Below are 16,335 nucleotides of genomic sequence, written 5' to 3'. Positions count from 1 at the left end.
AAAACAATAAATGGGTATTTCCCTTGCATTTCATGTACAGCCTGTAAATTCAGTTCTAGAAGCGCCACGTTTAAATCCATGACCACAACGAAAATATACAATATCAAACAGTTAATTAATTGTAATAGTATAAATGTCATCTATCTCCTTGAGTGTCCTTGCGGTCTGCAGTATGTGGGTATGACAACTAGGCCCATCAAACGCCGTCTCTATGAACATATTTACAACATCAAAAAAGGTTTAATCACTCATAGCGTTTCGAATCATTTTCTCCAGGTGCATGGTGGAAGTCCCTTGGGTCTGAAATGTATAGCTATAGAGGCCATTACACCTAATTGGCGTGGAGGTAATATCACTACACAATTAGGGAGACGTGAATCCTTTTGGATCTACGAACTCCGTACACTGACTCCACAAGGGCTTAATGTTGATTTTAATCTAACATCATTCCTGTTGGAGAAATAATTATTATTGCACTTTAAAAAGATTACTTTAATATTATTCCAAATATTTCACATTAATATTTCACTTTAGTTAATGTACATAATATTATTAGTCCACACATTATATGATTTTATTATATCTATATCTCATATTACACGTATTAACATTACACATTAATTCATTATTGGGTATCATTACACAATGGTAAGTTATATATTATGCATCACATTAATAATTTATTTTATAAGTATATTACACTGATACACTAGGTCATTCACTTCCATGTAACCACTATTAGTATTTCTGTAACATCCATGAAGTAGATCTCTATTCAACAACCAGACTATGTCATCTAAATCCTAGCTATGTTTGTGACCTAAAATCTTTAGATTCACTCTTGACCATATCTGTTTATTACAAATGGTCACTTCACTCCATATACAGCATGCTGTCTATCCTTATCTCTAAATAATATTGTTAATAATATATTTTTAAATAATAATATATTTTATGATCTTCTAATTTGATTGCCATTGCTAATTGTTTTTATATGTTTTATGTTTCTATATATATGTAGTTTCACTGTTTTCTACTTGTTTATGTATTCTTCATGTATTTTATGGTGTTGCTGATATCATGTCGCAGTTTATATTTAGATCACTGCGCCTGACCGGGACTTTATTCAGGTGCTTGCACCTTTAAAATTTTTCCTATAAATAACCGGACACAAAGGGACTACTTTATTCAATTTAACCCCTGATGAAGGAAGCCGTTGCTTCTGAAACGCGTTGGGTGGTCCCCGTTATCCCCCCGTTGCCGTCAGCTGCCCTATTCCATTGCCAGCCCAGCCGTGCAGTTCTGTGACACACAGCACTTTTGAATCTGCCGCCATTTGGATGACACGCGACCGCGAGGAGCAGGAGATTTTGTGGTGCCGTCAATACTGTGACGGGCGCTTCTGCGCATGCCCGGACTGCTTCACATCAAGACAGTGATCTCCTGCCCCTGTTACCGCGTGGAGGGACGCTTTCTCCATTTCTACACCATCAGCACGCGGCGATTCCTGAAATCCATCTGTAAGCTGTGCTGGTCAGAGAACCAGTCACTGTGAGAGGGGATACTCTCTTAAAATATCCACTGCGGTTTTATATTCTGGCTTCGGTAAGCGGGCAATTCGGACGGATATCGATTGGGTCCTTTAATTGTGCTTAATTGTTGTACATGTTTTTATAATATATTAAATTCATCATTTTTAGTCTATTGTGTGTTCCAGCTACACTATTATTCGAATATTTGCTAATTGTATATCTTAATATTTGCTAATTCTTGTCTGTTTGTTTGTTTGTTTGTTTGTTTGTTGGTATTTGTCTTTCACATGTTTTATCAGTATTACACTATGTATTTCTTTTTCTTATTTCATGTTTGATCAACGTTGGCCGAGATCACCCATCAATTCCATCCGGTTGTATATTTATATTTTCATTGTATTTGTATATTTATACGATCATTTATTGTAGATTGTGTTTAGCGCCATTGATACTATTCCAGTGACAGTGTCTTAGGAGGTAATACTTGTACATAAGGATATAATGATATGTATTGTCTTTGTCGTTAGATATTGATCTGTGTATTTATTTTTGTTTACATGTAGGATCTTCTTGATATATCAATATCTATATCTAGTAATGTGGTGCTGTGAGGGGTTACCATGGAGACGCATGACGTCATGAGGGGGTGGGTACCATTTGCGCATGCGCGGAACTAGCAGTCTGAGCCAGGGAGCTGATTATGTGTAGTCCAGATCGTGCTCTGCCTACTGCGGGCTGTGCGCATGCGCTGCCATTAGTGATGTCACTGCGCTGGCCCGGGACGTCATTGCGTTTTTGGCGTGCAATTGCTGATCAGCACTTGTTTTAAAAGAAATGTTTGTGTGTACCATTATTGACTCCTTGATAAAGTGCGTTCACGCATGAAACGCGTAGGAGGGTTGCTTTACCTACATTTTTAATGTAGACCTAATAAATAATATTTATTTCTACTTGACCAATCTCTCGTTGGCTGTGCACCATACACTGTACTTCGTTTATATAGTCAGGAGGAGTTTTTAACAATTTGTGTATTTTATTACTGTTGGATTAAATTGTTTCATTTGTTGTTGTCGGGTATTACATATATATGCATCACCTCTTTTCATTTGAATGGTAATTGTGCAACCCTGCAGTTATAGAGATTTTGGGTGGCCAATCAGTTTGGTTTATCAATTAATGATTTAGCTGATTGGCGAATGTGATTGGCGCTAGACCCCCCGAGGACACCGTACTAACCAGCAAGATCAAATCTGGGACCCCGCACTGGTTGCAAACGAGGAAGTCATCGCACCGACGAGCAGGAGCCGAGCGAGAACTCTGCTGGATCCAAGCTTGGCTGTGTATCCTGGACTGTACGGAGCGGGTAGAATGTACCCTTAATAAACTCTTTGCACTTTTTTGACTGGGAGATTGTGAGTTTATTCCCTATTCTCCCTGTTTTTGCTTTTTTATTAAAACAATGTTATTCGATGTTCTCCTTATGTTTCCTTTGTGAGGTTAGACCCAGCATGCAGTTTTATCTAGTACCCATGCATGTCCCACATGGATGTTAGGCACATTCTCATGGTCGTGAGTGCTGAATTTGTCTTTTGAGCACTTCATACACCTTCATTGATATTTCACTTTACTCATGTGTGCTTTTTTGTATAGTATTCACCTTGTTCACACGGTTCTAGAGACCGTATCTTAGAGGCAGCACTTAGGAGTGTTATCACTCCTATAATTTGTCAGTTTTGTTTGCGCTCCTTGTATTGTTCCAGTTATTTAACAGTATTAACTGTGTAAACTACTGTTACTAGTAAACAATCACACACATGAAAAATCTCTAGCAGACTATATGTACGTATATCTTTATTTATATACCGCCATTTATGTACATAGCGGTTGACAGCAGTAATACGTGTAATATAATAATGACACAATGTGAATAAGTGCTTCAGACATGAGTAACATTAGGAAAAAGGAGTCCCTGCCCCGAAGAGCGGATAGAGCGGGTACTAGTCTTATATGGAGGGGAAGGGCATTCCAGAGGTGTGGGGCAGCGAGTGTGAGTGTGTGTATTCCTGGGTGTGCTGCTGTTGCTGTGGAACAGGCACTCCGGCACTGACTGGCCTAGTGACCTGGCTGGCACTATCACACAGGTTGCAAACAATACATGTGTAGAAGTTGAATCCTCCTTGAAATAAATGGACTTGTTGTTTATAATAATAATAATTATAATAATATATTATTATTATTATTACTGCTAGACTGCTAATATAGTTGACAATAGACACAGACCGTACAGCAGAGCCCAAGTCGGGCCCCAGCCCAAGGAGTTGACACAGACGGGTCAGTTCAGTACCATTAAATGCTACTAATTTTATTCAATAAATAATAGTATTATCTAATAAAATATTTGAGCCATCAGCACTAGTCCTAGTAGTACAGCAGGAGCAGCAGACACCCAGTAAGAAACCCCACACTAAGCCAACCCCAAGAACACAATGGTTTAGACTTGAGGCTTCACCTCTATTTATACTCTTAAAAAAAAAACTTGTATTCGAATGTATATGTTGTCAAATTCAATTGCAAATGTCTTGTGATAGAAAAATAAAGGCCACTGAACAGCGAATATCCGTGGCTGAAAGGAACGGGCAAATTCAAGACGAAATTCGAATCTCGGATAAAGTTTTTCCCAGCCCTACCTAAACAGGTAAAGCAGTGAGTCTGTGCACCACCTGCTGCTCTAGTTGAGCTTGTAATACTGTAACACATTCACCAGGTTGCATAGTGTGACTTTAGAAATATGATGGTGTGGAAAAGATGTTTGTTTTGGATCTTCTTTCACTGTCCTTTAAAAAAAAAAAAAATTGTAAACAGTCTTTCTCATTTGCTAGGCAACAATTAATTATTTTTGATAGGTTTGGCTTTCAGAAAGAGAAATAGATCAAATGGATTAGATTACGTGCTTTTGCACAGAAAAGCTCTTGTTTCCTGCCCGTAAAATGTTCGATCACAAGAACGTTCATCAGCTAAAAACGAGTCAAGACTCGGAGTGAGATACTTTTGTTTTAATGATTATTTACATACACAAGTAAAACGTCTCTCAAAGTCCAACACCTCCACTTCAGATTTGGTGTCCCGGACTCACTCCACAGCAACAAACTTCCATTATGGACAATATCAGAATATAGAAGCAACATTATATATTAATGTTGACATGTAAAGCAGTATAAATGTGCATATCCAAATTGACGAGCGGCCTAAGGACACTCGTCTCGTGACATCAATGTGGGCCCCTGCCAAAGTGAAGATGCAACAAAACGCGTAGGGGCTCGTCCTTAGGCCGCTGATCAATTTCGATGCGCACATTTCTGCTGCTTTTAATGTGTTAATAAATATAAAATGTTGCCTCTGTTTTGCTCTTGCTTTATCTGCCGATCTTGTCTCTTCCGTCTAAGCAAATAAAAGCTACAGTATGTGAAGCTCTTCCAGTGGGTAGTTTTTCACATGACAGAAAGGGGTGAATGTTATAAAGAGGCATATCACAAGGTCTAGATCATCTGCATTGCTGATTAAGTGGAATCATGAGTCACAGCAAAAAATTCAGCTTCAAATCCTCCCCACCCTCAGGCACTGACCTTTAATTAGACACTCACGTGTACATGTTTACTGTGCACCTCACATTTTAAGCTGCCACTGATGTGAGTGACCGATCAACCAACCAACATGAGGTGGGACAAATGTAATCAAATCTTAATTTGCATGCACACCTTGATATTGTTCTATGTATACACAGGGCCACTGACAAGGGGTGGAGAACTGGGACAAGTTTCCCAGGCCCGGTGGCTGCAGAGGGCCCCGCGGCTGGATAAAGCAGTTGGACCCGGGCCCCTGCTCTCCCCAGCTCCCTCGGGCAAAGAAGTTGGGCCTGGCCAGAGGTCGCGTCCAATTGCTTTATCCAGCCGCCGGGCCCCCTGCAGCTACCGGGCCCGGGACGCTTGTCACGGCTTTCCCCAACTGCGGGCCTCCCTCACTGTCCTGCGCAGGGCCTCTCTGATGTCGGTGCTCACCGGCATCAGATTGAGGCCTGGCACGGGAGAGCCAGGGCACCAGAGGCCTGAGAACATCCCCAAGGTAGGTAAGTCTGTATTTTGTACTTATTTATTTCGGAGGAGGGGGGAGTATTTGTATGTATTTTCTAGGTGGGGGTTGTATGTATTTGGAGGGTGAGTTGTTTTTTTGTATTTGTAGGGTAGGTGGTTATATGTATTTGGGAGGTGGTTTTTATGTATTTGGGGGCTGGCGGTAGTATTTATTTGGGGGGTGGAGGGGTTTGCATGGTTTTGGGGGCTGGGAAGGTATTTTTTATTTGCGCGTGGCGGTGGCTGTATGTATTTGCGGAGTGGGGTTTTATCTAAATATATTTGGGGGTTTTGTATGTATTTGGAGGCGTGGGATGGTTTTTTGTATTTAGGGGGGTGCTGGGGGTTTTGTATGTATTTGTGGGGGTTAGGTTTTTTGGTATGTATTTTGTGTGGGGGGGTAATTATTGTGGGGGGCCAAGGGGGGGAGTGAATGAGGGGGATTGAGGAAGCGGGACCCCAGTCATAACTCTGGTCCTGGGCCCCCTGGAAATCTATCTGCGCCCCTGTGTATACACATGCACATACACAGGGCTCGACAGATTATAAAAAACGGCACTCGCCTGGAAAATAAGGCACTCCCACCCCACCATCTTTAGTGGCGGTTTGTGTGGGAGCCTCTGTAGTGGCGGTGTGTGTGGGAGCCTCTTTAGTGGCGGTATGTGGCAGCGTGTTTAGTGGCGATGTGTGGCAGCGTCTTTAGTGATGGTATTTAGCCACGCCTACCTGAATAAAGGCCTATTTGGCCTGAAAACGTTGTATTGTGCTGCTGCTGCTCCATTGAATTAAAATGAAGCGTTTTGATACCAGTACTGGGACTTTGCTGTGAGCCCTGTAAGGAGATGTAACTGTGCCATTTGTGATAGTGCGATCTTTCTTCTAATTTTGGGACAACCGAGGAGCCATAAAAATATTTATTTTAATTTGTAAGTGGCTTACATTAAAATGTTATATTTTACCATATTTAAATAAGTTTTTTTGATCATATCCTTATGTGCAAATGTAGCACAACATACCCGTCTCTTCTATGTATTCACGTGTCTGTGTGTGTCTGTGTGTGTCTGTGTGTGTCTGTGTGTGTCTGTGTGTGTCTGTGTGTGTCTGTGTGTGTCTGTGTGTTGTCTGTGTGTGTGTATTTGTTCAAATGAATCTGATTTGTTTTGTGGTGTTGCATGTTATTTTGGGTAGTGGCCTCATGGAGGAGACGCATAATCACCTGTAGGCTGCCCTGTAGGTTTATTAAAAGATATATTTTTAGGGGACTTTTTCAGTGATTTCCACAAATATACTGCAGGGTACATGTGTCAGAGCAAAAGTGGTTAAAATCTTGGACAAAAGAAAGTAAATCCTACTGGTTTTAATGGGACTTCACCCTTTGATGCATTCCAAGCAATCAACCCCTGGGTGTTTGATGTAATTTGTAATTAATTTTTTTTTCATACGCTAATTGTTTGATGCCTGAGAATTGTTCTAGATGGGAACGATATATATTTTTTTACGTTATGCAGATAATTAAGAACACACTTTTTTCGCCCTATCATTTGTATTGCAATCATTAGTGTTTTTTGTGTGGGAACTTCTGGGTTTTCCTTGTCGTTTTGAAGCCAGTGTGATTTTCAAAGTGAGGGTCACAATTATGAATGGGGTACACACCTCAGTGCAGTAATTACTTTTATTCCCCAAAGGTTTGGTCTAAACTGCACATTTAACTGGGATCGACGTATGCGATTTGGCACTTGCCAAACTTGTGTTCCTACTTATTGCTTGCACACATCTTTTTGAATTACAGGAGGGCCCCGGGCATGCAGCGGGTTCCGTTCTAAGGGCCCGCCGCAAAGCGAAAATCGCCGGTAAGCGGAACCGGGGATTTTCGGTATGTACGCATGCACAAACCGGCAATGCGCCTTTCTACGCATGTGTAACCACAGCAAACCGCCCCCCCCCCCCCATTCTGCGCATGCGCGACCCCGGACCGTTCTGCGCATGCGCGACCTCGGATCAGCCCGTTCTGCGCATGCGTGGACATGGCGGCCCCCTTCTCGATGCCGCTGTATCGGCGGATCGCCGAGAAGTGGGGACTAGCTGTATTATTTTAAAATGATAAATTGCAATGATGTTTAAATAAGGATAACATAGATTTATCCATGCAGTAGATTAAATAAACCTTTAATTTATTTTCTGAGTGGTTTTATGCATGCTCTTAATGTGCACATACCATTAAATCGAAAGATCTTTGTTAATCAGCTGGACAAACACCACGGTAAGTCCGTGTAAAACCTAAATTGTGCCGTTGCCGAATAACAATTTAGCAATAGACTGCTTATTGTCCAATGTGCAACTAATGCCTTGTTGGAAAAAAAAAGTCTTATTTGACCTGAGAAAGTCACAACTTCTAGCCAGCAGAAGATTGTAAGAATGGTATATTGTAAGGTCGGAAGTAAAGCCGCTTCAATGATCTTGCCAGATAGATAGTGTTGTATTTAGGGAGCGCGGAATCATATAAATAGGATAAAGAAAACATGCATATAGTGCAGGGTTGCATATGATCCAAAATGGTATGTTGATGAGTATCTTTAAGTGGGCAATACCACAACTCGCATGGCCCAGTAAGGACAGAAGGCACTGAAAGGTATCTTTAGTGGATGAATCTCCATCTGCCTCAGTCCTCTCTGGATCCCCTGGAGATGGTCAGTGGAAGAGTGGCACTCTCATATGGTGGGGATGGGGCAATTCTCCCTTGTCATGGTGGAGGGTGTTCCTCACCCAGATAAGATGATTACACGGAGTGTACGTATAAATATGTTTATGTATAAAACAATTCAAATATAAATCCGCACTTACATATAGGTATTTGCGCGGTGGCCCAAAACAGAGCGAGCAGCAACGTGGACGACGCGGTGTTGGTCCGAAGGTATCGGCTGTAGGGAATCCCCACGTCCGCGTTCGGCTTGCAAGCTGTGACGCTAGCTGGTCAGGGACCCACGTGGTCGTCCTACGGTGGCTGCTGGAGCTCAAAAAGTCACTGTCTTCAACGCATTTCGCAAGATAATTGCTTCCTCAGGAATACGTTGAAGAAACATATTACAAGTGAAACGTTTTACCTTCTGCTATTTTGCTGCAATAGAACATATATTTCTGCATTTCTTTTTTAAAAACTTTTCAATTCAAACTGTAGTAGCCTACAAAGCATTTCACCGTTACAAATCACCATAATAGCTATACAAGCAATCTCTCCAGTAAATACGAGCGAAATCCCAACTCATAGCAGTGAAATCTAAACGGCATCATAGATGTACTACAGTTGACGATGAACTCTAAAAACCCGTTTAAAGGTTTAGAAGTATGGTTCATTGAGTTTAAAATAAACTTTAAGCATTACACAAACCAGATGTATATATGGGCCATATGTACTATGCTGTGACATTTCATAAGACACCACCTGGAGGACACTTTGTAGACCATTCACTTGAAGGTGTCGTATTAAATAGCACCGCTTAGTATTTAAGGGCCATAAAGTAGCTTTTATCTTTGTCGGTCTAGGTTTCTTTTTTTTCTGTGTACGGTGAGAAAAATGTCACAGTGGGACAACTGCTTTTCTGGTCTCTGCAGCCAAAATGAAGCCTTTTAATCTTGACTTTCTTTCTCACCATGAAGCCTTGAAACACAGTGTGTGTATGGGGCACCAAGCAACTCCTCAGCAGTCGGTAGTGCTTCTTTATTTTATAATATGCCTTGGCTAATGATTGAGACTATTCAAGCAGAGCCAGAAATCTTGTTTGATCTCTCTGTTTTAGGGAAGCTGGTATGGCTGTTAATACCAGGTTCGCTTGGCAAGCACTGTTTCCCACTGAAATGAAAGTGAAGCTAGGCTGGCAAATCCATGGTGGTTGCTGAAAGCTGTGCTCTTTGACCTCAGAAAACGGATGAAAATAAAATAATCCTCTTACAGATGTGAGCAAAGCTGGGATGCTTTTGGTCATTTTGCGAAATCTTTATCCCAGTGTACCACGTTTAACCTGGTCCTGGGCCACTTCAGCTTTGAAGTCATTGTCCTGCTGAGTGCGAGGCCTGTCACACATTGCTCTTTGTTTCATTGCAAGAGAGACTTTCTCATGTTGAAGTTCACATATTGCTCTGCTTCAGGGCCTGAGAGAGATCTGTAACATATTGCTCTGCTTCAGGGCCTGAGAGAGGCCTGTAACATATTGCTCTGCTTCAGGGCCTGAGAGAGATCTGTAACATATTGCTCTGCTTCAGGGCCTGAGAGAGGCCTGCAACATATTGCTCTGCTTCAGGGCCTGAGAGAGGCCTGTAACATATTGCTCTGCTTCAGGGCCTGAGAGAGGCCTGCAACATATTGCTCTGCTTCAGGGCCTGAGAGAGGCCTGTAACATATTGCTCTGCTTCAGGGCCTGAGAGAGGCCTGCAACATATTGCTCTGCTTCAGGGCCTGAGAGAGGCCTGTAACATATTGCTCTGCTTCAGGGCCTGAGAGAGGCCTGTAACATATTGCTCTGCTTCAGGGCCTGAGAGAGGCCTGCAACATATTGTTCTGCTTCAGGGCCTGAGAGAGGCCTGTAACATATTGCTCTGCTTCAGGGCCTGAGAGAGGCCTGTAACATATTGCTCTGCTTCAGGGCCTGAGAGGGGCCTGTAACATATTGCTCTGCTTCATGGCCTGAGAGAGGCCTGCAACATATTGCTCTGCTTCAGGGCCTGAGAGAGGCCTGTAACATATTGCTCTGCTTCAGGGCCTGAGAGAGGCCTGTAACATATTGCTCTGCTTCAGGGCCTGAGAGGGGCCTGTAACATATTGCTCTGCTTCAGGGCCTGAGAGAGGCCTGTAACATATTGCTCTGCTTCAGGGCCTGAGAGAGGCCTGCAACATATTGCTCTGCTTCAGGGCCTGAGAGAGGCCTGTAACATATTGCTCTGCTTCAGGGCCTGAGAGAGGCCTGTAACATATTGCTCTGCTTCAGGGCCTGAGAGGCCTGCAACATATTGTTCTGCTTCAGGGCCTGAGAGAGGCCTGTAACATATTGCTCTGCTTCAGGGCCTGAGAGAGGCCTGTAACATATTGCTCTGCTTCATGGCCTGAGAGAGGCCTGCAACATATTGCTCTGCTTCAGGGCCTGAGAGAGGCCTGTAACATATTGCTCTGCTTCAGGGCCTGAGAGAGGCCTGCAACATATTGCTCTGCTTCAGGGCCTGAGAGGGGCCTGTAACATATTGCTCTGCTTCATGGCCTGAGAGAGGCCTGCAACATATTGCTCTGCTTCAGGGCCTGAGAGAGGCCTGTAACATATTGCTCTGCTTCAGGGCCTGAGAGAGGCCTGTAACATATTGCTCTGCTTCAGGGCCTGAGAGGGGCCTGCAACATATTGCTCTGCTTCAGGGCCTGAGAGAGGTCTGTAACATATTGCTCTGCTTCAGGGCCTGAGAGGCCTGTAACATATTGCTCAGCTTCAGGGCCTGAGAGAGGCCTGCAACATATTGCTCTGCTTCAGGGCCTGAGAGGGGCCTGCAACATATTGCTCTGCTTCAGGGCCTGAGAGGGGCCTGTAACATATTGCTCTGCTTCAGGGCCTGAGAGGGGCCTGTAACATATTGCTCTGCTTCAGGGCCTGAGAGAGGCCTGTAACATATTGCTCTGCTTCAGGGCCTGAGAGAGGCCTGTAACATATTGCTCTGCTTCATGGCCTGAGAGAGGCCTGTAACATATTGCTCTGCTTCAGGGCCTGAGAGAGGCCTGCAACATATTGCTCTGCTTCAGGGCCTGAGAGAGGCCTGTAACATATTGCTCTGCTTCAGGGCCTGAGAGGGGCCTGTAACATATTGCTCTGCTTCAGGGCCTGAGAGAGGCCTGCAACATATTGCTCTGCTTCAGGGCCTGAGAGAGGCCTGCAACATATTGCTCTGCTTCAGGGCCTGAGAGGGGCCTGGTACATATTGCTCTGCTTCAGGGCCTGAGAGAGGCCTTGTACGTATTGCTCTGCTTCAGGGCCTGAGAGGGGCCTGGTACGTATTGCTCTGCTTCAGGGCCTGAGAGAGGCCTGTAACATATTGCTCTGCTTCAGGGCCTGAGAGGGGCCTGGTACGTATTGCTCTGCTTCAGGGCCTGAGAGAGGCCTGTAACATATTGCTCTGCTTCAGGGCCTGAGAGAGGCCTGTAACAGATCGATTTTGTTACCAGTCATGCTGTTATGTTTTTTTATTTTAAGAGCTTTTATTAAGATGCAAATACATGTGAATATGTTGGGCATTATAATGATTTCTTGTTTACGTGGGACTGTCAAGGGATGAATAGCTTCACTTCACTGTGTGGTAGAATTCACTTATGATTATTCATGAAGCAACTTCATTAAGTCCAAGTCGGTTACACTTGATAAAGAACATGTGAAGTCACAAGGACAGAATTTTTTTCTTTCTCTATGGGCCCCTCTAGCTATTGTTGAAAACTTAAGCGGCCTCACAAAGGTTCTTTAACGTGTGTGTGTGTGTGTGTGTGTGTGTGTGTGTGTGTGTGTGTGTGTGTGTGTGTGTGTGTGTGTGTGTGTGTGTGTGTGTGTGTGTGTGTGTGTGTGTGTGTGTGTGTGTGTGTGTGTGTGTGTGTGTGTGTGTGTGTGTGTGTGTTTGTGATTATATATACATGAATCCATTGACCCTAGATTTCTTCCCATACATTTATTCTATGTACTGTTGGCAATGTCATAACATATCATTCTACCTTCAGTATAACTACAGTGTCCACCTTTTTGGATTAAAAAAAAATAATATTGGCCTTGTTTAGTGGCTAGACTCCAAAGCAAACCTAATGGCCATAGACCGACTTTTTGGCCACCCTACTACTATCCCCCTCCTACACATACATAGCTGCTGTAGGTGTGTATAGTTTACATATAATCCTAATCTTCAATTCTTGTCAAGCCACTGCTGGATGAAGGCCTCCTGAATGATCTTGCAGATACTGCACTTGTAAGCCTCTCTTATCCATGTTGCTGCAACAAATTTCCTTATGTCCTGCTGCCACCTTACTTTTGGTCCTCGCCTTTGTCTTTTGTTATCCATTGAAATCCAGTTGTGTATGGTCTTTGTCTAATGATGGTAATTTTTGTTATGATATGCGCCCGACCCACTTTTTTTTTAATTTCTTCAGTGTGTTGTTTTTTTTTTTTGTTTGTTTTTTCCCAACCCCATTAATTCTTTATCCTGACACTTCAATAATACCCAGAATACATCTCTCCATCCTTTGCGTTGTCTGAAGCTTAAATATCTTTGCATTTAGTGTTTACGTTTTCACATCCATATGTGAATGAACTGGTCAAACTCTTTCCATCTAAGGCATAGTGGAAAACTCCCTTGAAAGATTCTTATGTCTTCCAAATATGCTCCATGCCAGCTATATTATCCCATTTATTTAATTCAAAAGTTTCAAAGGGATACTGGTCTTAACTGCATGTGGGCAAGTGCCGGTCCCACTTTAGCCGGGTATGTTCTACAAACCTCCATGGTAGGGTTGAACCTACAAGCACAAGTTCTCACTATACATCTACTTAAACACCCGTTGCCACCTTTCTGCCACTTTGAGACAGTAAGATAAGGATTTGATTGGGGAGGAGGGGGGGGGGAGCCAAACAAGCAACATACACGCTCAGTAATACAAACCAAAATGTTTCAGATTCCGAAAGTTAAAAACATTTTCTAGTACCCCAATTTTTATTTAAAAAAAATTTTAAGCAGTAAAAAAAAAAAAAATTTCGGTGCAATTATATTCTGTAATAACTGTTTTTGGTTGTATATATTCTGTAATTACAATAAAATCGCATGAAAACGTTATGCATTTTGTTCTCCACAGCTGTGTGCCTCTCATCTTCCTACTCCGTCGGAAGCGCCCAACCACTACCAGGCGGTGTGTCGCGCCCTGTACGCGGAGACCATGGAGCTGCACATGTTCCTGACCAAAATAAGAAGTGCAAAAAAGGTGAGCTGGTGCCGGTTGCCATAGAAACAGATGTTTCCCCGGCGGGTCTCGGTAATGTCTGCAGCGCTCTGCGGGGTGCCGTCTGTAAAGTGGTTTTTAGGATTTTGCTGAATGAAAAATTACACAAACAAACCTTGCAGATCACTATTGAAATTGTACGAGACGACGAGGAAGCTTCCTCAGATCTACAAGGTTTCATTTGTCTGTTTTACTGTCTGAATTTTGAACGTGCAGAATTGAAAACTTTACATATATCAAATATTTTTTATTTTTTATTATAACTTTTGGCCCATTAACAAAAAAAGCCAGAGTTCACAATACATAACCAGGACATAATGTTGGGCCTCTCTGTTAGCCACCAAACTGTGACCGATATATATATATATATATATACACACACACACACACACACACACACACACACACACACACACACACACACACACACACACACACACACACACACACACACACACACACACTATATATATCTTACATTGATAACCAGAGCATATAGAAGACACTGCACACCTCCCATTGTAGAATCTCCAATAGGACAATTGTGTCACTGTGAAAATAAACCGTGCAGCAGCCAGCAATTCTGTAACATGGTCCAGAATATCCAGAGCAGAAAAGAGGACGATACACTTGCTGTAAATATAATCCACTTGATCACAAAAAAAAAAAAAAACGTTTTTAAGTCTCGATGTAAACAAAGATATAATGTGCTGATACATTTCATATACACCAACCTCTATGTGTCTAGAAAAACATAATGGTGAAGCCTATTGTTACATTCTCATATGGGGAAAGTCGCGAAATAGTTACAGTATGTGCAGGAAGACGGAAAAAATGTGCAGAAAAAATAAATACTAACACCTCAGGTCACCCTCCGAAGCAGGGGAGGCCGAACTCCGTCCTCAAGCCACCAACAGGTCAGGTATTAAGGATATCCCAGCTTCAGCACTGGTGGCACAATCAAAATCACTGAGCTACTGATTGAGCCACCTGTGCTGAAGCAGGGATATCCCTAATACCCCACCCCTGCGCTAAAGAGTTACAGAAGCACAGTCGACCCATTTTTAAATCCTTTAATCAAACAAGGACTTTTCAAGGGTATCGGATTCTGCTGTTAAGATAACGATCTGTGTGCTTTTCACTTCTATTTTAAATAGGCTTAACTTAACAAATAATAATGTAAGATATGTATTTCTTTATATCCTTTACTGTTGGTGTCAATCCCCACCAAAAATTGAAACGGCTAATTTTTATTTATTTAATTTTTTTACTGTATGCAGACCAGGGGGGCCCACAGAGATACAGAGATACTTAGTTTTTGGTGCTGGTACACTTTCTGATTATTTAGCCACGGTCATCTAATAAGAAGCTTTGTTGACTTCCTATTGGCCTGCAGTTTGGTGGCCATTTTAATTTTTCAGGAAGGAGATGAAATACATACATACATACATACATACATAGATACATACATACATGCGCACACACACACGTTTTGCACGATTTTATAAGGCAGTGTTTTGTTTAATAAATTAAGTTGAAAAGTACATACTCACCTTATAATCGGGCCCGCCCACTTTGCGTGCCAATCATCTGTCGGATGAGAGAGGAGGCTTAAATGGAGGAAGCTCCACCCTGGCGGCCTGAAGCAGCCATGTTGTTTGTGACAGGAAGCTCAAACTGAGCGAGACGAGGAGACACATACACAGGGAGAGAGACACTCTGTGTGTATCTCTCTGTGTGTGTGTGTGTCTCTACATGCCCAGTATTACCTCTATTTTTTACTGGACAGTGTCCAAATACAGAACAGTCCGATTCAATACTGGACACCTGGCAACCCTACCCCCTCACTCATACACACACACACACACATACACAAACACACGTGACAGCGAATGCGCGATCGACACTTTGCGGTCGCTCATGCGCATGTGTGATCGGAGCTTGCCGGTTGTGCATGCACACGCGAGTCTGGCAAGTGCCAGTCGTGCGTGGCCAACGGGCTAAAAAACTGGGGCAGCACCCCAAACAGTCAAGACAGAGCCCTAAAAAACGGGTCTGTCCTGGCTAAACTGGGACATCTGGTCACTGTCACATACATACACAGAGAGAGAGAGACACACACACGCATAGTGAGAGAGAAAGTGTGTGTGTGTGTGTGTGTGTGTGTGTGTGTGTGTGTGTGTGTGTGTGTGTGTGTGTGTGTGTGTGTGTGTGTGTGTGTGTGTGTGTGTGTAAACTATTTTCTTTCCGGCTTCTTCTACAATAAGAGGGTCACCCTATAATTGTCCAAATATGGTATATATTTTTTTACGTAGCGCTTTTTGGGTGAGTAGTGCTGTAATGCATCTGACAGACATTGAGATATTTGTCTTCAAAGCTCACAATCTAGTGATAACGTGGGTTGCTCTCTTTTTGACCTGCACTGGGTCTGTCTAATAGGTCCTCATTCCATGCATCTGCTGTGTAAAGCACAGCTGTAGTCAGATTGAGGCAGACAGGAGGGTTTGCAGTACAGGCAGCATGTTAACACAGGCTTTGGGATTGTGTTAATTTTGTGTTGGCATAAAGTCATAGTTATTTTGTTGTGAGGAATGTGAACGCGTTGACTTGCATTATTTAACCCTTGTGCTGCTTGGAGTGCCTCCAATGTTATCACGGCACACCCTTCCCCACCTGG

At 42.9% G+C, this 16,335-nt stretch overlaps 1 protein-coding gene across 7 annotated transcripts in view; it reads left to right on the top strand.

Annotated features, from left to right (window-relative positions):
* Positions 1-16,335, top strand: part of SPIRE1 (spire type actin nucleation factor 1) — a 177,679-nt gene that overhangs the window by 113,981 nt on the left and 47,363 nt on the right. For all 7 annotated transcript variants that reach the window (XR_012799079.1, XM_075585396.1, XM_075585397.1 and 4 more), the window contains one exon: positions 13,515-13,640. Coding sequence is in view for 6 of the 7 variants with exons in the window: in XM_075585396.1 (XP_075441511.1) it covers positions 13,515-13,640 (126 nt within the window). In the remaining variant the exon portion in view is untranslated. The remainder of the gene's footprint in view (positions 1-13,514; positions 13,641-16,335) is intronic.

Source organism: Ascaphus truei, chromosome 2 (assembly GCF_040206685.1).
Source record: "Ascaphus truei isolate aAscTru1 chromosome 2, aAscTru1.hap1, whole genome shotgun sequence".
Taxonomy (NCBI): Eukaryota; Metazoa; Chordata; class Amphibia; order Anura; family Ascaphidae; genus Ascaphus; species Ascaphus truei.
The sequence above is the reverse complement of the archived record's forward strand: the minus strand, read 5'-3'. Positions and strand labels throughout refer to the sequence as shown.